Genomic DNA, 25,940 nt, shown 5'->3' with positions numbered 1-25,940 from the left:
ACTGTGTACTTGGTTTTTGCCATAGATTGTGAGTACAGAGATTGCATTATGCATCCAATCACAGATGCTCCTTTTAGCTGTCCCCATGCTGTCCCAAACCTTTGCATGCTATTCTTTGTCAGGCGCAAATGTTTGTGCATAGGAGTGGCAGAAAATAGGTCTGTGGGTAAAAAAAAATAGCGCTCGCCCTATTGGTAAATGAGCCTATTTATACAATTCTTAATAGTAGTCATTTTTTCTAATATGAAGGTTATAGCATTTCTTTTTTTTTGTCTTGGTAAATTTAATATTATCCAGTGTTGTAACTACCGGGGGAGCAGGGGGTGCGATTGGACAAGGGCCCGCACCCCCTCAGGGCCCCCCGGCAGCTCGCGCGCTACTGATGTCTTCAGTAATTACATCCGTTTCCTGGTGTACGGAGGGGGGCAGGGGGCCCGGGTGCATGTCCCGTGCAAGGGCCCGCCCCCCTCTAGTTACTTTACTTATATTATCCATAGGCACCACTGTAATGACGTCTCTTGTGCACAAACTGATATAAAAAAAGTTAAAAGGCTTGTCTTCAGGACACATTTTAAATTTGACATCTCTCAGGTTAGGTTTTACTTAAAAAGCAAATGTAAACACTACATCTGATCAGTAAAAGGTTAGCTGATAATTGTAACTATAAATGTTTTTTTTTCTTGGAAATGGAAAATTAAATAGCTGCATTTGTGAAATAATGTTACCATCTTAAATTATCAGTGCAAAAGTAGGAAGGCACGCCTGTCATTCCTTTGTTTTCGGTGTGGTTAATGTTCCTGATTCCTCCAATATAAAGAAAGAAAATTACCCTTTACAAAGATATACTTCAACTTAGTCGGACAAATTGTGCATTTAATTGATGAGTGCTTACAAAAGCCTACCAGTGCTATCTTACCATATAAAGAAAGAACAATCATTTGTGTATTGAGCAACTTCCATTTGCATTTACACTCAGAGATGTTTTTTAATGTATTCTTTATATAAAAATCTCTTGAATGTGTCTTGTGTGGTTCCTATTATACTTCTGTGATTAAACAAATATTCCAAGGTGAAAGTCAGCTGAACAAGAAAGGAATAATGACAGTGGTTACTGATTGCATAAGAGACGTGAAAAAGTAAAAATAAATAGATTTATGTATATTTAAAATAATGTCAACCTTCAGCTCTGAGTATAACTGAAATTATGTATCAAGACTAAACACAAATTCACTGGGAAATATGAAACAAGATGAATTACCCCTTTGTCCTATTTTAGCTCACTATCCCCCCCATTCCAAATATGTTATTTCATATTTTTCCTTATATGGGAAGGTGATAGATGGAAAACTGCTTGTTGGGAACAGTGTCACCAAACTCTGTTCCAAAAAAAAACTATAGGAGTCCCATCTTGGATATACAGTCTGTGAAATAAATATTGTATTATTTTCTGGCAACATTTATCACTGGTCTTATTCTGAAAACACCTTTTGCCTCGATCCAAAAATCGTACAAATCGAGGATTCGTACGATCGAATCTGTGCTTCTATGGCCATCTTAACCCTTTCTTGTGACTGTTTTGACCACCAGATAAACAGAAGTCCATTATATAGGGGGATTATCTGCACTGGTAATCTAATTATCTATATTGCAAAAACCAAGCATAGAGAATATTACGATTTTAAAAGCTACGTTGGTACCTTTTTGGTTGGTACTTTGCAGTACACTCCTGTGAGACATGTTGAATTATTTTAACACTAATGAGGCATAAAAGCTTGTAAATGCAAAACCTGCTATTAGATGGTAGTAACAGCTTACATTTTTTTTACAGTAATTGTTAAAAAAAACAATTTTAAAGAATGTTAAAGGCTGTTTGACTACATTCCATCATTTAAATGATTCATTGATACGTGGTATAGTGAATAATTGCATTGGAGTTATGCTTTTTGTTAAGAATCTTGTACTTATTTATTCTTCTATTTCATCTGAACAAGTGTAGTCATTACACCAATGGCTTCTGTTTCATTACAGGACTGGAGTTGCTTGTAGTCTACATCAGTTTAAACAATTGGTAGTTAGTTTGCTATATGATAAAAGATCTAATCTATCATATTTGTATATATCCTGGGTGGTGTACCCATTAGATTAGTTTATTGTATATGCTATTTTTCTAATTCTTGTCCCTCTGGAATTTTGTCTACCTAGTATAAATCCAAAGACATGGATTTAACATAACCTATTCATTCTTGTTGGTCTCTTTTGCAAAATTCTGAAGTGTGCTCATATAAGCAATTTTGAGGCTTAGAAAAACTAAGATGATAGATATTGTCAGGCTGCTGCTAATGGTCCACACTCTCTAGGGTTTTTTGCATATGGTATACATATATTAACACCTCTTTTCATTCTACAAATCCACTAATTCATAATTCAATGGACTGTATTGTTGACTGATTTATCCAGTGCTAAGTATATCGATAATCCATGTTGTTATCATTTGTTGAATTCACTACACAATTTGTGTGTCTTAAATAAAATGCAAATTGTTGACATTTTTATGAGTACTGTTCCTTTTTCATTTTTTAAATTTCGTCACTCATATTAATGCAGAGTACTCAAAGTAAATCAACACTGGTATGTTTTATGGTGACTTGCCAAATTGATTGGGTGCCACTGCACTCCAACGACCGCTATAAAGAACTCATTTCAACTGCTTTATAAACAAAATGGTTTGATAAATGAGTCAACTCTGTGTGGGAATCCAGGAAGATTCCCCAGTTTGAATTTTCACATCATCTACCCCTTAGTTCTATAACCTGTTGTTTTAAAATGTAATCACTAGTCAGATGATACCCAACTTTAGTCAGGGGGTCCTTCTGTGGCCAACAAAATGTCCAACGATGTCCAACGATGTATTGTGCTTGGAAAGCACAATATATGTAAAATTTAGTCCTTGTGAAAAATGCATACTTTAATTAACTTATAATGAATCAGAAGAAATTTAGTGTAGGACTGGCAATCCCAGGGATGATTGAGGTTTAGTTGGTAAGCTTGAATATATAGCAAAATATGATGAAACAACAGCTGTTTTGCTTAAGGGGTAGCACAATTTTTGGTAGGTTTATGCACGATATATCCCAATGTCCTAAATATATTGAAATAGGCGAATGCAAAGGAGTTCTTGTCTTTTTCTGCATGTATGCAACTCTTTAAGTGGAAAATATAACCAGGTGTTTATGAATTCATTAGCTTCTATCTATTGTAAATCGTAAATGTTTATTTAGTGCCAGCACTACCTGGTACCCAACACATCTGCAGTTTACTACATTGTTTCAAAGTATTGCATTCACACTAGGCCTGTAAAATAGAATGAGCTGTGACACAAGATCACAGTTTAGTATGCACAGTAACAGTACTGATACTTATGCATACATTTGGCATAAAACTCCATAAAATTATCATAGCAATTACTATTTCTGATCAGTTTTTGTTGAAAAGGCTGTAAGTATTGAAGATGGCGCACCTTATTATTTATCTTAGTGTCGATTGTCTGAGACATATCAATGAAAAGTTTTTCCATGAACATTAAGGGGCCGACTCACTAACTTCGAGTGAAGGATTCGAAAGTAAAAAACTTCGAATTTCGAAGTTTTTTTTGGGCTACTTCGACCATCGAATGGGCTACTTCGACCTTCGACTACGACTTCAAATCGAACTAATCGAACTAAAAATCGTTTGACTATTCGACCATTCGATAGTCGAAGTACTGTCTCTTTAAAAAAAACTTCGACCCCCTAGTTCGCCATCTAAAAGCTACCGAAGTCAATGTTAGCCTATGGGGAAGGTCCCCATAGGCTTGGCTAACTTTTTTTGATCTAAGGATATTCCTTCGATCATTGGATTAAAATCCTTCAAATCGTTCGATTCGAAGGATTTTATCGTTCGATCAAAGGAATTATCCTTCGATCGTTCGATCGAACTATCTGCGCTAAATCCTTCGACTTCGATATTCGAAGTCGAAGGATTTTAATTCCTAGTCGAATATCGAGGGTTAATTAAACCTCGATATTCGACCCATAGTGAATCGGCCCCTAAATCAAATGCTATTTATTATTTTAGAGTACCACAGAATCGGTTATTATGGCTTTGTTCTTAATACACTTTTTTTATCGTAGCTCATTGAAGTGCATTTAGAAAGCACCTAGTACTATGTATGTTGTTTAACCTTTGTGGTTTAACTGGTCATATATGCAATTTAACAAATTATTTCTTGTGCAGGCAATGGGTTATTTTGCTGAAGATAACGTTGGCGTGCTAGGATACTCAGATGCTTATCTTAAAATTCTGCAGGCAAACAGCTCTGTAGTTAGAGAGAGATTGGAAGCCATAAAAAGTAATATATTATAACACCATAAAAAGGCAGAATAACTGCCACATGGTCGTAAAGCCTAATGTAATTGACATAGAAGTCATTATCACTCCTTCAGCAATGGTAACATTCTATTTCAAACTATAGGACATGACAAACACAAATTTAAATTTAGCCCCAAGCAAAGTGCATTAGTGTGACTAGATTTAGTCTTTACTGGGTTTAGCAGTTTTGATGAACACAATGGAATATGGATTTATCATGAATAGCTTTCATATGAGCTTTACAATTAAAAAGGGCAGTTCTATTATCTAGAAATGTTTAAACCATAAGCAACTATTAAAAACTGAATATGCTAACATAGATTCAGGTGCCCATTTACTTAGCTTGAGTGGAGAAATAGAATAAAAAAAACTTTGAATTTCGAATGTTTTTTTTGGCTACTTCGACCATTGAGTTGGCTACTTCGACCTTCGACTTCGAATCGAACAATTCGAACTAAAAATCGTTCGACCATTCGATAGTCGAAGTACTGTCTCTTTAAAAAAAACTTCGACCCCCTAGTTCGCCACCTAAAACCTACTGAAGTCAATGTTAGCCTATGGGGAAGGTCCCCATAGGCTTTGCTATCTTTTTTTGGTCGAAGACCAATGTAGTGTTCTGTTACCTTTGTCATGTCAAAATTGTTAAGTCTTAATACAAATGTTGGTGTACAGACAAAAAATGAACATACCTTGTCATGGTGGTGTTGTTCAGGACCATTACTTGGCCCAATTTATAGCTCAAAGAATAAGAAAAAGAACTGTCTGTTTATATACATTTAATTTAATAATATTAGCAAGGCTAATGCGTGAAAGAAATGTTTGCTTATTTCCAATATACAGATAAACCTACAAAAGGTTTAAATCACACTAGCTATGTCCTTATTGCTTTAGGGAAGACATGATCTAAGGAAGATTTAAAGACTCAAAAAACAATGTGGATAAGACCTAGAAATTAGTGTTGTAGTTTGGTCACCATAACTGACACACTCAGTCTGCTTACAATTTAGGGGTAGGATGATTTTAAAAGAGCTTATTCTGCATGCCTTGATATTAAAAGGACACATTCTAACATGGCCTTAGCAGCATTTGAGCAGGGTTTAAAATGGTATTCAGAGACTGACAGTCAGAGACTGAATTGTAGGCTGTAGAGTTTCTACTCTATGTAAGGAAAATGCATCTGCCTATTTTGGTAGGGTTTAAAGGTTGGAAATAAAATGTTATGTGCCCTTTTTTTCTACAAATAGGTATTTTCCCTATAAACATAAGCTGAAAGCTCCACCTTTTAATCTAATGTCACATAGGTTGATGAGCACTGATGTTTTCTTCTTGATGGTACACCCCTCTCTACCAATATTCTGTATAGGAATATATGGGCAATGGGCTGCTCAAATACTCAAGAGAGTATTTCTGACACAAGGTCTGCCTGTCACTGTCACATGTGCTTCAGACACCAACTTTCCCATAAATTACTATGAGAAGGATTGAGTTTGACCACCAATGTTTACCACCTGTTGGTAGCCGTGGTTTTAAAGCTCTATGTCTCATTATCCTAAAGAACAAAATAAAAGTAAGTATTACATTTTTAACATTGTAAACATTCTTTTACATGTCTGTTATGTTTAGTACTTGAAATATTAGCGTTAACTTTTAATGCTAAAACTTCAATGATCTTTATAGTCTCCTTTTCCCATTTATTCTTCTTGAGCTTAAAAATGATAAGTGATTTCCCTTTGTTTAAATGTTGCCTTTATTTTAACTGCCTGTCATGAATATCTGTATGTCTAAGCTTCTGCATATCACAGTAGAATGTTGGCATGCTATAAATTAGAGATACTAAATAAGCCAGTAGGCTTTTAGTTACCAGCACAGTTCCTTTTTGTAAGATAGAACTAACAATGATAATATGCATATAAGCCAGACCACAGTTGTCCATGCAGACAAATGGAATATTTTTCGATTTTATTACATTAATCAAAGAAAACCTAACTCTTTGGTAAGCAGTTTTGCTGAAACAGTTCTGTAAATGAGAGTAATTCATAATCAGTAAACAAAAATGATTAGGAATTTTATATCTGACATCCAAAATCACAGTGAGGCAAATGAAAGACATGTTTGATTCATTTTTACTCTACAGTAAACTACAGTAAAATTACTTTCATATTAGGATTAAAATACACAATATTCAAAAGTATGAAACTGCTTGACTATTTCAAAATTCTTTGGAATCCACATTTTGTTCCTCAACTGAGGTTTTTTATTGAAGGATTTTAGGAAGCACAGACTTCTTGAGGATCTAGAGGCAGCTCATATGTGTAACTATCATCTCCCTGCTGGTTATAGGGAGGCACCAAAGGTGCTTCAATGATAAGAAGGCCTTCAGGAGACAGCGAGGCAAAAACAGTCAGTGCATCCACTTCTGGAGGCAACCTAAAAATAAGACGATAATACACATTAGAATATTTTTATTGGAACCCCAAAAAATGGCAATTATGTTTTTTTTAAATATCCTGCACAAAAAAATATTTGTTTAAAATGTTAGTTAAGTATGTGACCTCAATTTGCCCAAAAATGCTAAATCTAGATTCATAGTGTCTTTGTTTTCTGTTCAGTTGTGTGTAGCTGACTTACTAATCCTCCATGCAGCGTATCTTTATTTTAGGGATAAATACATGATGAAAACATCATAGTTTACAACACAAATATTGCATTTCTATACATTTTTAAATCGTGTAAATGCATTTTTGTAAGCACAGCATGCATATCTATTTTATTGTACAGTACTCTGAGTGTCTGTCAAAAGTATAAAAATGAAGTATGCTGCATTTAAAAAATGCAATTGATGATCAGTAGTAGACAGCCTGAAAAGAAATATAAGATATTTAAAATAAAAATAACAGTAACATGTAACCCTCACAGTTGATTTAGCATTTAGCAGCTGCAGGTTGGAAATAGGCAGAATAAGGATGGTAATAATTCATAGCAAATAAACGATAAAACATTAATTAAGAACACCAACCAAAATGTTGTTTACAATAAGTCAATAACAAACTAGTAGTAAACAGGCTCTTTAAGTAACTGCTAAATAGCCATTTAGCATGTGGAAAGTATGTGACCAGTTTTAAAGGAGTGGCAAAGTGGCAACTATATGGGCTTTAAAATATTTTCTTTAAAATCTATGACAAACAGACCATGTTATATCACATTTATGATAAACAATAATTACCATTTTTCTTTATTTATTTGGGTAAAAAAAGTAATTTGCTAAACAGACTAGGCCAACCCAGAAAAGAGACATTGGATGAAATGCAACTTCAGAAAAACAGTTTGCTACTGTGATCAGTTGCTGTACCTTTGGGTTGGTATACCAAGTCCAATGCATGCTTTCTTGTAACTTCTAACCTAAATTTTTCTTTAGCGTTTCTTTGCATTTAAATAATTTAGCTGAACTACCTTTGCTAAATAATGTAACTTTACTAAATTATATTTCGGTTAAATCATGTGTGAATATTATCATTCAAGGAGTGAGCTTGAGTCTTACAAGCAAACAAGACAGAGAGTAATCACAACAAACATTATGATGTGTCTTGTGTATCTTATACATGCTTCAAACAAAGCATTGGAGCAGAAAGTAAATATAATGGTACATGTCAAGGAAGAATTAATGGGGATATGTTTACTATTTTATATTTGATTGATTATTTGCATTATAGTGCACACTGGCTCAGTGCTATACATATGTTCTTTATCTAGAAAAATCACACTTTATTGATAGCTACAACACTCAGATGTTGGTATAATAACCCCAGTATTCAGCATAACATTATAGTTCAGTTGTCACATGCTACATGTTACAAGAACATTTAAATTGATATATTTTGACTCTGAAATATAACATACAATTTTCAGGTACAATCTTTGAGATATGATCCCATATTTGTCCCAGCAACATCTATATTGTCATCTGATTCATGGTATTTTTTTGAATTTTAATTTTCTGATGGATCTCTATTGTAAACTTTTATGACACCTACTTGGCATGCACATAAACTGTCAGTAACCTAGCAGATTTTGATAGTAATATATAGCAATGCAATGACATCTAATATCAACACAGCTATGTTGTAGTTAAGTTCACTGTAAAAATGATTTCTAGCAAAATCTAGCAAAGATCTATTCAAATAACGGCATGAGTAACCTAGCTTTCTCTAGAAATACTCGTTATTTTCCTATTTCATTGTATTTAATGGATTGGTTGGCAGTTGTTAAAGAGCAGATTTTGACTTCATTAAAATATATTCCTATTAATTTATTAATAACAATAATTTGTGCCAACATAATGAGCAACTCTTAAAACAGAAGGTTATACTGTATATATGAAGCATACATATTGCATACAAATACTGACATATACAGGAGACTTTAAAGAGCGGCCTGCTGAGCCTGCTCATTAACTCTTACAGTCAAAGGATTGTTAAGGACTAAATTTTGATCACGTATACCAGAATATTGTCTTGGTTTTGGGCCCTCCTTTCCCGAGTAGCAGAATGCTTTATGTTGTCACACAGGAATGAATGAAACTACTTTTATAATCTAGTTTGCCATTCGCTTATCCAATTAAATAGCTTGGATTTAGTTCATTCTCTGCTGTGGACTGTCATACGATTTCGTCTTTAATTACGTTACCATTCTTGGCTTTACCTGCTTGGGGATTTATTATGAATTCATAACCTGACCATATTTTTAACATATACATTTTGGTTAAAAAATTCTTCTCTACTGATTTTAGAAAAGCAAAACCAAACAAATGTAAAATATACCATACATGTGCAATATCTGCATTAACATTTGCCCATTGACTTTTTCTCATACAGTGCACACATACCCAAAAAACCTATATAACATATTTGTAGCATTTTTTCTAACCTTGTTTTCTTGCCCTGTAGAAGGCAAGTTCTATAGAGCTTAATACACTTTCTAGAATATGACAAGATACTTATTGTGTCATCTGCTTATGTGACTTAGTCATTTAAGTTGACAAAACTTGACAACATATTTACATTTAAAATTGTGAAATTTAAATTACAATGCAATTCACAAATATTAAAGTTCACATCTTTGTTTGCCCTTGTTCAAAACGTGAACCAGATTTTCTATATAGACAGTCTTGTTAAAAGGCTATCTGGAAGTCTGCCTAACAAGGCAGACAGTGTGCGAGCATATAATTTAATGGACTTAGCTTTTCCACCATTGTTCTCTTATATGCAATAGGTTAAGATAAACATGAGTGGTGGAAAGCAAGTTTTATGTCACTTAAATATAACCTTTTCATACTGCCCAATGCAAAATATTATTTTTGAGAATGTGATGTTTGCAGCAATACATTTCTTCCAGCACTTAATATGAAAAGATTTTTCTATAGCCAACACTGTTTGCATTTGCATCAGTTCAAGGTCCTTTAGAGGAGGGAAACAATTATTCTAATAAATATGTTGGTAGAAGCTGTTTTCCTGCTGTGTACTTGAGCTACGGAGCAGTTCTCTCCCTCTTCTAATTCCATCAAACATATTTCTTCCCACATGAAATTCCACCTTACTCATAAAGCATTTCAGTCTCCTGGAATAATGACTTCAACTCCCTTTATTGTAATGTCTATTCTGCAAATCTCCAAGTACATGTTTGGAAAGATTCAAAAGAAGTTATGTATACATTGATTCACAAAAGAATCCTTAGGAGGCCAAGGATATTTTAAATAAATAGACACAATTTCTTTAGAGTTCTGTGGTAGACAATTCAAAAGAGCTAGATAGTTACTTTAATACAATTTATGCAGAAAAGCTAGTAGGGACTATAGAAGAGGTTTAAACGAAGATCATTGGGTCATTTCATTAAAACACCCATAGAGAAAACAGCAAGTTTATATTATATTTAATGCCAAGAACAGATGTACGTATGAACATGGTTGTATTGTTGAATGTTCATGTTCACAAAAGAATATATTTTGTATTCATTAAGATAGTACTAGTTAAACTACAAAATTTTAAATTGTGTGCATACAATAGGCTTAACAATAATTTACTGTGTTTTTCTAGTTGAAGTACTTTTACTGGGATGTGAGCACCTACTAGATCTATATAGTAATTTAATAAAGAGGTCAAGGTAACCAATGGAAATCAAACTTTGTTCCTGTTATTACAAAGAGAAAAGAGACAATAGTTAGGGGGTTATTTACTAATCCTTGATTTTTTCTAGTCCAGATTTTTGGACAAAAACTAGAATATTTCATGGAAAAAAAGATTTAAGAATTTAGATTTATTATACCCCGAAGCTGCTAAAAGTCTAAATCCAAAAAGCTACCATCTCAAACCTGCCAAGGTCTTGTAGAAGTCAATGGTATATGTCCCTTTTACAATTTAATATATCGTTATCTGTGCTGGGTTTCATTAAATAATCGGAAAAATGTGGGGGTTTTCAGGTCATAACCCCCAAAAAAACTATCAAATCTGGAAAATTCATACAATTCAAGTTTTCCCGCTCTGACTTTTTCCTAGTTATTTTATTGATAAATAAGATAACATTGTGGATGGGAGTTTTATTGAGCTTAAACGGATGAGATAAATTTGAGTTTTAGTAAATAACCCCTTAGTCACAGTGAAATTTCAATATGTAGTTTGGAGAGGACATTGACAGTAAATGGTTTAGCATGTCTCATACAATTTATTAAGCACGTCTAACTTTCTAGCAAAAGCCTCCATCTATGGGAGCTTTGTAATATACAGTATCTGCGTTTCCCCAAAACCTGCTGTTTTCCTAAAACAGGCTGATTGTATTACATGTATGCTGCATGTGTTCAGCTTCCATGCAATTCTGCATGCCCTTCAAGAGCCTGACTGTTGTGCATGTGGGTTCAACATAATTAGCATTAAATGGCCTGGCCCTCTAAACTGATTTATACATAGCAGTGTACACAACAGATGCACCCTATGTTGCATAAAGGAACTTCTAAGGTATTTAAATCACTTTTATCTGTGTTTTTACAGCTGCTCTTGTGAGTGATGTCCTATTTGCTGTTGTAACTAGAAGTTTGAACAGATGGATTGAAATTGTGTAGTTAACTACTTCAGTGCTAATTCCAATGTCTATGTATTTTCATGTACAGGTCTGTCTTATATCCTTATATGGATTGATGACACATATTAACAGGATATGTGCAGGAATTATTCAATGATAATTGAGCATGTCTTAGGGTAGGACGTTTTCGTTGCGATCCGAGTCACATGCGACGGAAATAAGGTAAGAAATAGAAATGTCGGATGAAGTTGCAGCATTGATCAGACATGACTGTCAGATGCAGACGCTGCACACTGCATCTGCATCCGACAGTCGTGTCGCGACGGATCAATGGTGCAACTTCATCTGACATTTCTATCTCTTAGGGTAGGACTATATGAACATTTTCGTTGCGATGCGACAAAACGCCTACCAAAAGTCGCAGGCGATGGAAATAAGGTAACAGATAGAAATGTCGGATGAAGTCGCAGCATTGATCTGACGTGACATGACTCTTTTGTCGTAGCGCGTCGGATTGTGACAAAAACGTCCATGTAGTCCTACCCTTATAGTTTTTCTTGATTACATAAAATCAATGCAAGGAAATATGAACCTCATTGTTTAATCATTATTATGTAACCCTAACTATGACCTGAGTGATTTTAATAGATAGTTTTGTAGCCAAAGAGGTTCCATTGGCTTGGATACCTTGTAGAGACCTTCTAAGCCACTGAGGCTCATCAGCAGTAACTGGCAGAGAGTTTGAAATTGACAGTTATAGCCACATAAAAAAATAGAGGGTGACAGGAGACTTGCTGGTCCAAAATTGTTATAGAGGTAAGCCAACTAGAATCCAGCCATTTTAAATAAATACAAATGTCTTTATTCTGTGTAATATATTTGCAAAGGTTCTTCAGTTTTATCCTGAGGCCAATGTAAACCAGTGGAAACCAATAAATTCTGAGCATTACTGAGCATTTTTCTAATTATTTTCAACTAAAGAACAGATCAACAAGATATATCTATTAAAATGCCTTTGATATTCACATGGAGAAATTTGTAGCCCAAGGAGACATTTCTGTCACATTCTTTCAGATACAGAGATGCAACTGCACACTACTTTAATGGCATTGCCTACTTCTAGCACTTTCACCTTTTTTTGTATAAAATAGATCAAGCACCAATCAATAGCTTGCTCAAAATAAATTGTTGTCATTCCTCTTTTCACAAGAGCATTTTCTGTTTTCCTATTAACATGCTCAAATTGCTAATTTTGGTACATCTGTCTTACACTTTCCATTGTACAGTTCAGTTAACATTTGTTAGGTGTTGGCAACAAATGTGACTGGGGCATATCAGGCTGAAGAGTCTCAAGAGATGTAAATCCTGGAATATGTAGGGAATCCTTTGAACTGTCATCCATCAACATCACCTTGGTGACATTGTATGTGGCTATTTGCCAAATCATAAATGCAGTTGATAAAACCTCACTGTTACAAATACCAGTGATTTGTTAAATTATATATTTTTTGGAAATGTATGGCACATTGAAGATACTGTAGGAAATATAAAAATGCCTCTTTAATATTTACTGAAAAATAGTGTGAGTTCTTGGTCTTTCTCAGGACCATTTTCTTAAAATTTGCATTAGAATTTCATGCTACTAGACTGCAGTTTTTGGATATAAATCTACAAACAGAAATAATTCCCTTCAGGACACAAATTTTCACCACTCTGAACTCTTTAAAGGCTTACCTAAATCAGTTCACCAGGGTTAAGCACGTTCAGTTTTTACTTATTTTATACATATAGTAGAAAACATATACTTTTGGAATATAATATGGAAATTAACTAATTGCTATTAGATTGTCTGTCTCACCTCCTATGATGCTCTCCAAGAAAGAGAGTTCTGAGATGAGCTGGCTCCTTGTGCCGTAGCATTTCATACAGCTCCTAGCACTAATTCATAGGAACAACAGCACTGATCTAAGTGAGTTCTGCTTAAGCCAGTTTACTCAACGGAATGGTATCAGAACAGGATTTATTTTCTGTCTGGATCAAATGGTGCACTCTGCTCAGTCTGTGGTAATGGTCAAGTTAAAGGCCATGAGATGGTTTACTGTAAAAAAGTTTAGCATTCTATCCTTCCTGGGTGCCTTGGGCTAATGACACATGGGTCGTTTTGTTCATTTTGACTTCTGTTAGTATTCCAATACACAGGGCCAAAGTATCCAATATTACACTATGTTGTCTCTTATTAAAACTGCCTGAGCAAGTGGGAAAATTGTCCTGGATAGACCCATGTGCCGTTACCCATACAGAAAATGTTTTATTATTCGCATGAGCCTCTACCACAGAACTCGCCCAAGCATTTACTGTACATATACCTATACATTTTGCTTTGAAGACTATTTACCCAGGAATTGTGTTAATGAATTACCTCTCTACTATGAATCTGGCAGATAGCATATGTACATAGCAATATCATTATTATTATCATCATAGTTATAAAGCAATTTATTATTGCCTTGCTCTGAATTCATTTTCTGTTTTCCTTAAGACTAATGATTCTTCTAGCAATAAATACAATACATATTTGGCATATTTAACAGTAATCTGTATGGTTGCTGACCTCATCCCCCCAATAAATGATTAACGTGGATGCCTATTTATCAACAGTATCATTTTTGTGGTTTTAGTGGTTATTGTAACCACACAACTAAACTCACTTTCTCTAAAACCCGTGAATGGCATGGAATTTATTGAAATTATCTGAATAAAAAAGTACGAACAGAAAATTATGCTGAATGACCTGAAAAAAATAAGAATACCTCTAAAAATTAGAGTCCAATAGGATAGAGCATTTTAAAAAAAATAGGAAAACCACAAATTGTTAGAGATTCGTGAAATTTTTTTAAATTCGATTGCTAGTAAATGGGTCCCTTAGAGGAAGGAGCAATCACATAAAGTCACCAAAAGGGGAGACCCAATTTAAAAAAGTTAACTTCTTTAACATAGGACTGTACCATTATATGTTTTATTTTTCTGCATCTATTCTGGTTAAAGCATGCAGTAACACTAAAGTAATTAATGGATAATAGAAACTGTAATAATGTCTGGTTTTGAAAACAGTGCGATAGACGCCATCATTATCAGGAGAATTTGCAGTACATTGCAGGGGCGTTAAATTATAATGTAAATTATACTACTACAGTACTTCTGTGTTTAAAGAACTTGGCGATCTGTTTGGCTTTTATATCCTTCTAAACTTCATGTTTAATGCTGAATGTTTGGAATTGAGGCTGTCAGTGAGCTTTGAGATGAAACCAGAATATTGTGATGTCAGACAGGTTTCTTGGCGCAATGCCACATCTCCACCATGAAGACAGTTTTACAGCCATATAAGGACAAGAACTTTCTGAGAATCTTCTGAGAATCTTCCAAAGTGCATAACGAAGCACAATCACAAAGAACAGGCTGTATTCAGACATCTTTTGTACTACATTTCTTTATTTGCCTTTGAGGACAAAATGTTACATGCTGAAAGTGCATATATAAACTATTTTTTTCAAGTATTTTCTTGTTTTGAAAAGGTTTTTACTCTATGGTTCTGTGAAAAAAACTGTAAATGATACAGCTTATACCTGCAATTGTTGTTGACTGTCTGTTAAGTATTCCTATATTATAGGGGTCCCCAACCTTTTTTTATCCATGAGCCACATTCAAATATTCAAATGTAAAACAAAAAGTTAGAGAGCAACACAAGCATGCAAAAAGTTCCTTCAAAATATGGACTGTGATTGGCTATTGGTAGTTTTTATGTGGCTTGCAGCCTACAGGAGTCTCTATTTGGCAGTACACATGGGTTGTATGTCACTAAAGCTTGCCTTCAAGCCAGGAATTAAAAAACAAGAACCAAGAAGCACCTGCTTCGAGGCCACTGGGAGCAACATCCAGTGGGTTCGAGAGCAACATGTTGTCTAAATTGTAATTATCCAGAATTATGAAGTTAATCAAGTATTGTACCTGCCAAGGCAAATATCAAAGGGGCACATTTACCTGCATGCAAATTTTCAGTTCAAAAGTGTCCGCCAGACTTTGTTCAATTAAGTCAGCTGTTATTTCATGACAAATATGCATGTTCATTAAAATGTGCAATTATGTCTCGGCAAGAGAACGTTGGCGTACTTTTGTCAGCAATGATTCGTTTCATAACAAAATTTCATAACAAATTTTCTCTAGAGTTACTTCCTTTCTAGCAAAACTTCATTAAATTACTGTACTTACGCTTACGTCAATTAAAATTCAGTGGGTATATGAGGTCATATATATATGTTTTTGTTAGTGATGTTGGGGAAATTGCTGGAAGTGGCCACTTTTTATTAAAAATGTCCAAGGAAGCAAAATGAAGACAGAGATCCTCTATTGTCCTAGGCCATGAGCCCACCATGAGCCCACCCTACAAAAGTGTAAATAAGTTATGTGTAACAGTTACCACTTGTAAACATAATCCCACTTTAAATATGAAAAAAACGCCAGCAGTATGACTTTTGCTTATAACTTTTTTGAATACAGGATATGATGTCACTGACATGAATGTAGTGATGTGCGGGCTGGCCCGACCAGTGGGTTTGGGGCGGCTACAGAAAATAATCTTCAGGTGGGTTCAGGTTGAGCACTCCCTTGCTCTCTCCCGGAATGGGAGGCAATGCTATGGCGAATTGTCTTTTTAGAGCAAATTCATCAGAAAAACACAATTCACTCTTTAGTAAATGTGCCCCAAAGAGTCAACTGATTCATAAAGAAAAATATGGCTTTGTTTTTAAATTACTATACATGAACCAAAAGTTGAGAACTTGACCAAATACCAAATTCGGCCTAATTCAGAACTGAATCTGAACCCTAATTTGCATATGGAAATTAGAACAATCCCAAAAATAAAAAAAATTCAATATTCAAAAATAAAATTGGGATTCAGTGCATTAATATCAATCACAGGATTTAGGGAGGTGTGAGTTGGGCACTCAGAGTATCAGCTTTGAGCCCTGAGGGAATGTATCCTTATATTAAAGTGCTAACTACAAAGAGTTTATCTACACTTCTGGTTATAAATAAGCACCTTTCAAGCAAAATCCAAGTGATCTGTACATGTAAGACACCCTCCTTAATTTTTAAATGTACCTTCTATCCCCATTGGCCTATAAAGACATGAGTAGAGTCTTACTGGCCAGAGATAGGCTGTGCAAAATAAAAAATGTTTCTAATATAGTTAGTGTAATGTAATGGAGTGATTTGATGTATAACATGTCAGTCAGAACACTACTTCCTGCTTTTCAGCTCTCTTGGTTTACACTGACTGGTTACCCTGGCTACCAGGCAGTAACCAATCAGAGACTTGAGGGGGGGCCACATGGGTCATATCTGTTGCTTTTGAATCTGAGCTGAATGCTGAGGATCAATTACAAACTCACTGAACAGAAATGTACCATGTGGCCCCCCTTCAAGTCGCTGACTAACTCAGAGTTATAGAGCTGAAAAGCATGAAGTTGGATTCTGGCTGTTTTATTAGACATCTGTTCACTCCAGCCTTTATACATTACATTTTTGGCTAACTAACTATATTAGAAACATTTTTTATATTGCACAGCCTATCTATTTACACAGTTTTTAGTTTCACACTGAACTGTTCCTTTAAACCACAGGTTTAGTTGAGGGGGTGTTGCTAGAGATGGAAGTATTAACTACAAATAGAGATGCATGAGAGTACTTAGTGCACCAAGTAAAGTCACCCATATGATCCAATCAGAAACTAGTTCTATCAGATATAAAAGGTTGACAGTGAAAGTAAAGGTCTAAATATAATCTGTGGGTAAGTACACTGGTGCAGAAAAGCACATACTGTATGTTAGATAAGAGTTAATGGGTGTTAATTTGAAACACTATTGTGACAGCAATAGTAAAACATTGTTACAAACTAATGAGCATATAGGGACATTTCACATAAGGGACAAAGTAGGGATAAACGTGGCAGCAAGAGTACTGTATGAGGACAGAATTTACAAGGGTAAAATACAAAATTCTCCAACCTTTAGTGTCAAAGCTTGTATAGTAAGCTAAGTGAGGAGGTGTCTTTAAATAAACCAACTTTCAAACCCCTATGCCACACACACACAAAGGCTGGATGATTGGTATCTGGCATTGCTCATAACTCACATACTTTAGAAGTCCCTGGAACCAAGAGGTCAACAACCCCCCTTCCCACACACACATACTCACACACACACATACTCACACACACACCAGCTGTGATCACAGATACTCACTGAATTTTTTTGGTGAAGTTTTTAGAGACAATTCCTCCTTCCTTCTGTTGCTCTTCATGGTTACCTGCAATGACAGAGAAACATAGCTTACTGTAGCTACAGTATAACTTATACATGAGTAAGAATTTGTTTTTGACATTTTTAATGTTACTCAGACGTTGATTTACTTTAAGTTTTGTACATTTTCATTATCAAAAAAAGGTTCATGTTCTAATATTGTGGAACTTGCAAATTAGTAATGGCTTAAATTGACATAATGCCAAATGATTTTTCAAATAGAAGGACACATTTTTTTCCTCCCAGTAGCTATTCTGGATAGACACATACAAAGGTAGAAAACTAGCCAAATGAGACACTGATCTAATCTTTCAATAGTGGCTTGAATAGTTAGATCAGATGGGGGAGCATTTTCACTGTTTGGTCAATAATATTATACAATAAGAACCAATACAGCCGTACGCCAAATGATTGTTCATGCATATCCTATTTGGGTTTGATCACACAAGCAGATGATGGTCATCTCTGAATCTTTCTTCAAATCATCTATGTAGATTTCTTGATGTAAAACAGAGTGGGCTACACAGTCGACACTTTTTAGTGTTATTAGTTTGGCTGGGCAAATTGATCTTAAATAAGCAACTGACCTGTGAAATGATCAGTTACATTGCTACAAGGAAGTGTACCCTTAATATGTTTAGGATTGGCTGCGTACACACAATACACATGCTTATACAGAGAGGGGTTAACCTATTTTGACTGTTTTAGAGATCATCAAAACATTTCTTTAGCAGGCCTGCACACAGTCATATACATCATTATTGATCGGAAATGTGTAATGACAATACGATAGGCACCCCCTACAGTGTTGCTGTAGGGACACTAAGTGCTACAATGTCATATATACTCTTGTGCATTCTGCAGACCTGTGGATTAGTGCATATGTACAATAAGAAAGAATATACTGATTTTACTAAATGCACATACACATGTCTAGCTTTGTGCAAGAGAGCCTTAGGAAATGATGGCAACATGGCAAAAGTAGTTCAAAAGACCTCTAGATGGGGGGGGGGTCACCATAGTGGAACATTAACCTTTTCTTTATTTACTATGCAGAAGACTTTACAGAAGACAGAAATCTCTCTGCATTGTGTAAGTTGTCTGCCAAGGCCCTGCTGTGAAAATGCAGCTTCCCTTAGCATATCTTTCATATAGTTGTATAAAGTGATCTGACACTGAACCAGGTCGTTTACGCTGTGTGCATCATAATTTATTCAGATCATTAGATCAATGTTGGATCACCTAATACAGATTTACGGATTTACAGAAGGAAACACATGGATACCCTACACAATTAAAATAATTTTTAGGTTGTGTTTTCTACCTGAAAAGCTCTTATATATCATTATGAAAGCAGATTAAGCATTGAAGCTAATTTTGCCTTTTTGCATAATAATCGGTCTAATTTACTAGAGTACATTGTGCATAGTGCAATTTTTAATTCGCTTAATTCCAGCACCATTGCTGTTTGGCATAATTGTGTCTAATGCATTATATTTAAAATGCATGGAATTGTGATTGAACGCTAGCAGCATACAATTGCACCGAAAATATTTGGTGTCAATACTTCATCATAGGAAGTGCTTGACTTCTAAATGACGCCTGCACATGATGCTTTAGGAACAAATATTCTGCATCTATTGCCAGTCTGGTTTTGGAACCCATGGACCAACTGCCACCTTCGAAGTGTCGGTAGTTCCAGGGCTCTCAGCTCCAGAGTTCATCTGAACAGACTCGTGAGGTGCCTTGGAATTGATTCACACAAAGACAGTGCATATCCTAGTGAGACTGCAACTGAGGTTGCATTTCATAAATGAGGACTAGTGATAACTTAGCCATGTAGATGTGTACAGTCTTCGTGTTCTATAGATGATATTTAATTTCACTTCAACAACAGAAGCAGTATGGCAGATTTCACATCACTAGAGAAATATTCAGATAGGCTCTCTATAATAATAATGTCTACTTAAGAAGTGGATATATTTCTTTCTCCCAAGAATGTCTCAACATTATTGCTTAGAAGGTACAATAACCATGAACCATAAGCTAATGGAAGAGAGTGATATTCCTATCTGTGTATCTGTGACTTACTGACTATGAAGTACATTAGGAAACTCAGATATAATGTAAAAGCATAAACCTACAGATTGTATTATTTCTCTTTGCTCAATAAATTGAGGCCATTCGTTCCCAAACGCTCAAGAGTACATAGTAACTTGTATTTCCGCTGTATTAGATATGCTTTACAGATCTGATTAAAGCCGAGAGAGCTTGATCTAGGTTTCTTAATGAGTAAAAATCTGCCGATCATTCTATCAGTTTTTTTTTGGTAATTCATTTTGAAAGCAGCGTGACAGCATAACATACATCCTGTTTACTGTTTACATTCATTTACTTTTGTACAATCATTCATTAGCACATATTTATTCTGCACACTTAAATTACACTGTAGGGCAAAATGAGATATCCATAGTCTTCGGTGGTGCACTTGCAGGAAGTCTTGAAGTCTTGTATTAAAAGTCTACAACTGCTAATATTTCAGAAACCACTACAAACAGAAAATGTTATGCCCACAGGAAAGACCACCAAGATGGCTAGACAGCCGTCAGCTTGATATAAGGTTTGGTGCATCCTTTCCTCAGATTTCTTGCCGCAGAGAACTTTATTTGTAATGTTCTTCTTTTACCTTTTTGCTATCCTTTACCTTTACTGACATTAAACATAGACTTCACAGGTTTTCTCCAGCCACTTTGTGATATAATCTAGTTTATTAAAGTTCTCAGTTTTTTTACACCATGTCCTATTTTCGCCCCTTAACAGGTGTTCCTTCTTATACATGGAGCCCAATTGCAAAGCTGCCACTAAAAATCTCAAGTTGTCACTTTGGGCAGCTGGCACAAAGATATTCTTTAGCACTTTATTCACACCGAAATTAAGCTACACACTGTATGAAAGTACATTAGCAATGCATTTCAAAGTGCGAAAAGCAGATTAAGTAGTTGCAAAGCTTTCAGTGAAAACTGGTACGTTTGCTGTGAGATGTGAGATGATGAGAGCTACAGATGTGGGGTCAAATAAATTCCAGGAATTCGAGACCCCCAAACCAAGGGGGGGGGGCAGCATTACATAATTTAAGGATGTCTAACATGTAATGTGACGTGCATTCCATAGACTTCCGGGCAGTGGTAGATTTAAAAGAACAGCTTTATTTCACAAGCACATTTCCTGACGCGTTTCATGTGAGACCACATGTAATCATAGGCATAAATACAAAGCACAAATCAGTTTAAAAAGTGTTCAAGGACCACTGTCACTACTGATGTGTTTAATGTGAAAAGTGCTTGTGAAATAAAGCTGATCTACCGCTGCCTTGGAGTCCGTGGAGTGTGCATCACATTTTTGTGGATTGGCTCCCCTTGCTGTGGGTTTCAGGGTGTTGCATTCGGACCACCGAACTGAAGCAGTGAATGACCTGCAATAATTTGATGTACGGAATGTTAGTTTCAAGCGAGAGGTTCGGGGCATGAGCACCTGTTAATGGGGTGAATACATTAAAGTAATAGAGGTGCAAATTAATTAGTCGCATGAGAGTGAATATAACTGATTGAGAAACAGCATCTGGGTTTGAGAATCTCCGAATTTTTGTTTAGCATTGAATGTCTAACGTAACCTCCAGCCATTGTTTACAGATAAGCTAAACCAAAATAAATTAATTAATGTGAGTGCTTTTGTAATTTACATAATTTTCTATTTGTAGTGGTTTTAACAGTTTTAGACTTCTAATACCAGGTTTTCAGCTGTCTTTAAAGGTCTGTTTGTCACTGAGCGTAATTGTCTATGTCTTTGACACCCGAATCCCTCTTTTTTTTGGTTGTCGGAGGAAACCCAGCACAGATCACAATATCTTCAAATTGTAAAAGGGACAACTGCTATTGACTTCTACATGACCTCGGCAGGTTTGAGATGGCGGATTTTTCAGATTCAGACTTTTAGCAGCTTCAGGGTATAATAAGTTTTTTTCCTTAGATCTTTTGCCCAAAAAACCTTAACCAGAAAAAAATTAGGTTTAATAAATAACCCCCTATAAGAATGAAGTCAGGTGATGTGTGTGTTTTTTTTGGTCACTGTCCATTTTTTTCCACATCATGATAAATAGGTATTTTCCTGTATAGTCAGTTAACCCTAGGGTTGCTTCAGAGAGAGTTTCAAAAAAGCGTAGTTTTAGCAGTCTAAAATGTTTAATATCAGTACAATGTTAATATCAATTAAATTTGGGACTAGATCCCATTTAACTCTGTGACCCCCACCTTTGAAAGCTTTTAGCTATTGGTGGGATGCTGGACGTTTTACTTCAACCATTGATGTGCTGTGATGCTGGGACCCAGGTCAAATGCCATTGTATTAATCAGTGCAACATATCAATTAGTGTAACATATATTCCCAGGCCAACAATATTAAATAATATACAATAATATACACTAAGGGGCAAATTTATCGGTCGAATCAAGAGTTAATTAACCCTCGATATTCGACCTTAATAGTCAAAAGATTTTTAGTTTGAATCGTTCGATTCGAAGTCGTAAAAACTTGGTGCTGTGACTTAACTACTTAAGTAGCATAGCGAGTTGGAGTTGACAACTTTGTACACGCACCTGTTAATCGAGAGTCTAAGGTTTGGGTGAGTGCTGACCAACTGTTCTATATTGTTATGTCAGAAATAAATGATTAATGACCTGTGTGTACCATATGCACAGTGATTCCCATGGATTGTTCTTAGAAAATTCCTAGCATTTCGAAAGGTTGCAGTTTGGAAGGGTGCCACCATTCCAGAAATAAATTAGAGGCCATACTATCTATGTTTTCTAGCTTCCCTATTAATAGTACTGTCTAGGTGACAACCTTAGCTGTTCCCCTATAAAAAATAAATTCTGGCCTTCTATCCCAATATCTCAGAGCAGTTCCTGTAACTGCTGCCAACACTGTATTTGAGCTGCCATGTTTGAGCAATGACATTTGTTTTACCCCTGAAAAGTATGCAGTGGAATGTGACAAGCAGGAGATTAATGTTGTTCCCAGTGTTGGGCTGCAATCAAGGACATGTACATTTATTTAAAAATAATGAAAAGCACTACTGAAGGTTTTAAGCCAAAGATGATTTCATATACTCTAGGTTTCATACACAGGGGAAGACAAGGTGCAAAGTCCAAATGGATAGGCACTATGGCCATGTTTATTGCCCACAATGAATTATTTCCCTGTCTTTGTCAGGCTTTTGAATGTGCCTGTCTGGGAAATTTGTGTTATGGGTGCAAGTTGCACCAACCATGCAAGGAGCAGCATATGGATGGAATGTAGGAAATTTCTACCATTCTGTTGCCAATGGCAATTAACAGATAAGAAGGCTGTACAACTCACTGCTACAACAATTGTCTACAAGACTGGTTACAATTAATCTTCCAATTTCCAATTTTAAACACCACATTTCCCAACTAGAATTGCCTTACAAACAGTTTCACTAGCAGGCAAGTATACTGTATATACAGTATGTAAGTAACTTTGATCAGCCATGAGGAATGTGTCAGGACAAATATCACCATACTTGTGTCATTTATTCTTCACTTTTGTCCTTTCTTTGGATACTGGCTTCTCTCTCCAAAATTTATTTTCATGTTGTTTGGTTTTATTTCAGTTTCACTTTTATCTTTTACGTCTTTCTGTTTTTTTAAACTCATATCTACTATTCATTCCCTACCCCTCTTTCTGTTATTTTTATCTCTCCTTTTTTCCTTAATTTCTTCTGCTTTCTCTTTCTCTGTCCATCTCTCAAAGGTTCTTCTCCCATCTTCACCAGGAAGGTGACAGGATATTTCAGGATGTTTAAAACTTGACCGATCACCTTCTGACTCATCTGACATGATGATCTTAGCACTAAGCCCAAAGTGCAGGCACAGGGGAAAAGGTCACTGTTTTGCCCAATTTCTACTTATGCTGCTGGTTCTTTATACTTGTTCTCTTGCCCCACAAATTGGCAACATCTGCCTTTACTCAAAACAAGGTCAAAGAACACTTGACCAAAAGAGTCAGTCCCTTTACTGTAGATTGAGAGCTATACATAACAGGTACACTTACCCCAAACTTTATCCTAATTGATCTTCAACCAGCCCCCTTGTCCTCTGCCTACAAAGCAACTCCACAGTTTGAGAACTACTGCACTAGCATGCTCTATGAATACTGCTCCATGTATGCGTTGCTGCAACTCTCCTCCAACATGGGAGTTTAAGATGTCTGGGTGGATGACAAAGACTTCATGACGCCTATGTCACACAAAAGTTGGAACACAGAAATCCACTAGCCTGAAGCCATATTGACTTTAATCCCCAGTGTAACATTTTGCACTGTGCTAGGCTTGGGGGGAGGATTATGCAAAGCACAGCCAACAACATTAACTTTTGGCGCCCACGTGATAATTTCAAGATCTCTGTCAGAAAACTTTTCTTTCCCAATAAATTATGTCAGAGTCTGTAGATGAACTACAATTCCCAAAAAATTCCTAGCAACCTTGGACTGCTGAAGATCTACCTATTGCACATAAACCCTGATTTAGTTAGCAAAGATTGTCTGTATAGGAAGAGTAATATCTGTTTACTGTGGCCAGATTTTCTTACTAGTATTTACATTTTTTGATAATAGGTTATATTTATCAGTTCAGGAATATTTAAATAAACCTGAAGTCTTTTTGTCAGACAATTCTGCTGAAGGCACACAAAACCCTATAGTTGTGCTTGACATCAGTACATCAGCTTATCTGTCCCACCTCCTGTTCCAAATTGCTCTATTGCTGATAGGCTCAATTTCAGGGTCCCCACTGTGGGCTTCGTCAATAGGTAGGTGCAACAGACTTGCGCCTAAAGAATCACATGCACATTTTAACACCTAGTACCAATCCTTTTGTTTTGCAGTCACAATTATGCTGAATTGTAGGGGAAATGCTGCATTGTGGGTATAAATGCACCCTGTACTTGCATTTGTAATTCAACCATAAAGCATTTATAAAACGCTTCATGCTTAAGTAAAGGATCTGTGAAACAAAGGATATGACTATCACTGTTATATACTTAATATATTTTGGAGTAACTATATACTGTATATAATTACTAACCTGAAACTTCTACAAAGCCATCCTTCGTTTTAACTGTCAGTTCCTCTGGCATGAAAGTTTGCACATTTACGCAGACCTTCCACGGTTGGCTGACATTTGCTACAGTGTTACGAGGTTCCGGATTACCCGTGTAACTAAAATTATATACGGGAGGGGAGATGCCCGACGTTCTCACCAAGCCCGATCTCAAAGGGCCTGACCAGGAGGAAGTCAGTCTGGGCCTTACCCAGTCGGGCCAGTTCATGGTTAAATCATCTGAAAAAGGTGGAATGCCAAAATCATCATCAAGAAGACGAGATGACAGTCCTTGTTCCCGAAAAGGATCACGACTTCCCCTGTGTCTGTTAGATGGGTAATGGCAGGTGAAGGGCAACTGACTGTCAGACATTATTTGTATTTAGCTGTGACTGGAAAATGTCAACCAGATTATGATAACTGTAATTTCCGTACAGGCAGAACAATCTTCAGGCAGTGCAGTCTCTTGCTGTGTGCTTCAATAGATAAAAAAATGTAACCAAAAAAAAAAAGAGAAGCTGTGGAATAAAATCAGTTAAAAGGAATCTAAAATCTTCCTGGATCTGAGCAGACTCATTGAAAAGAGGAGAAGTGTCTTGATCCTTTGAGTCGTGTGGCTGGCAAAGGGTATATTAAACATCGGTGCCATCAGCCGAGAAAGTTCTGTAAACTTCTGTGCTGCGTTGAATGGCTCCTATTTATATCTGCCTGTTAATATTTGCTGTCTGTAGCTTGTCAGCTGGGTATTTGGAGCCTATGAAACACCCTTCAAGAATCTGCTTTTGTAACAGCTGATGACTCCCAGAAGAGACTGGACCTATTACTAAGGGTATCCAATTTTAGACTGCCTTCTCCTGCTGGCCCCTCCTTGATTCCACTGCCGTCTTCCATTCCTCCCCCTCTTCTCTTCTAGGCTAAGAAGCAGGGCTGTG

At 36.0% G+C, this 25,940-nt stretch overlaps 1 protein-coding gene across 1 annotated transcript; it reads right to left on the bottom strand.

Moving 5' to 3' along the window:
• Positions 1–6,136: 6,136 nt before the first annotated feature.
• Positions 6,137–25,680, bottom strand: hspb8.L (heat shock protein family B (small) member 8 L homeolog). Its single transcript, NM_001086313.1, is given in 3 exon segments — positions 6,137–6,834; positions 17,778–17,841; positions 24,994–25,680. Coding segments are annotated over 3 exon segments (612 nt in total). The 5' UTR covers positions 25,382–25,680; the 3' UTR covers positions 6,137–6,674.
• Between the last annotated feature and the right edge of the window lie 260 nt (positions 25,681–25,940).

Source organism: Xenopus laevis, chromosome 1L (assembly GCF_017654675.1).
Source record: "Xenopus laevis strain J_2021 chromosome 1L, Xenopus_laevis_v10.1, whole genome shotgun sequence".
Classification (NCBI taxonomy): Eukaryota; Metazoa; Chordata; class Amphibia; order Anura; family Pipidae; genus Xenopus; species Xenopus laevis.
This window is presented reverse-complemented; position numbering and strand designations above follow the sequence as displayed.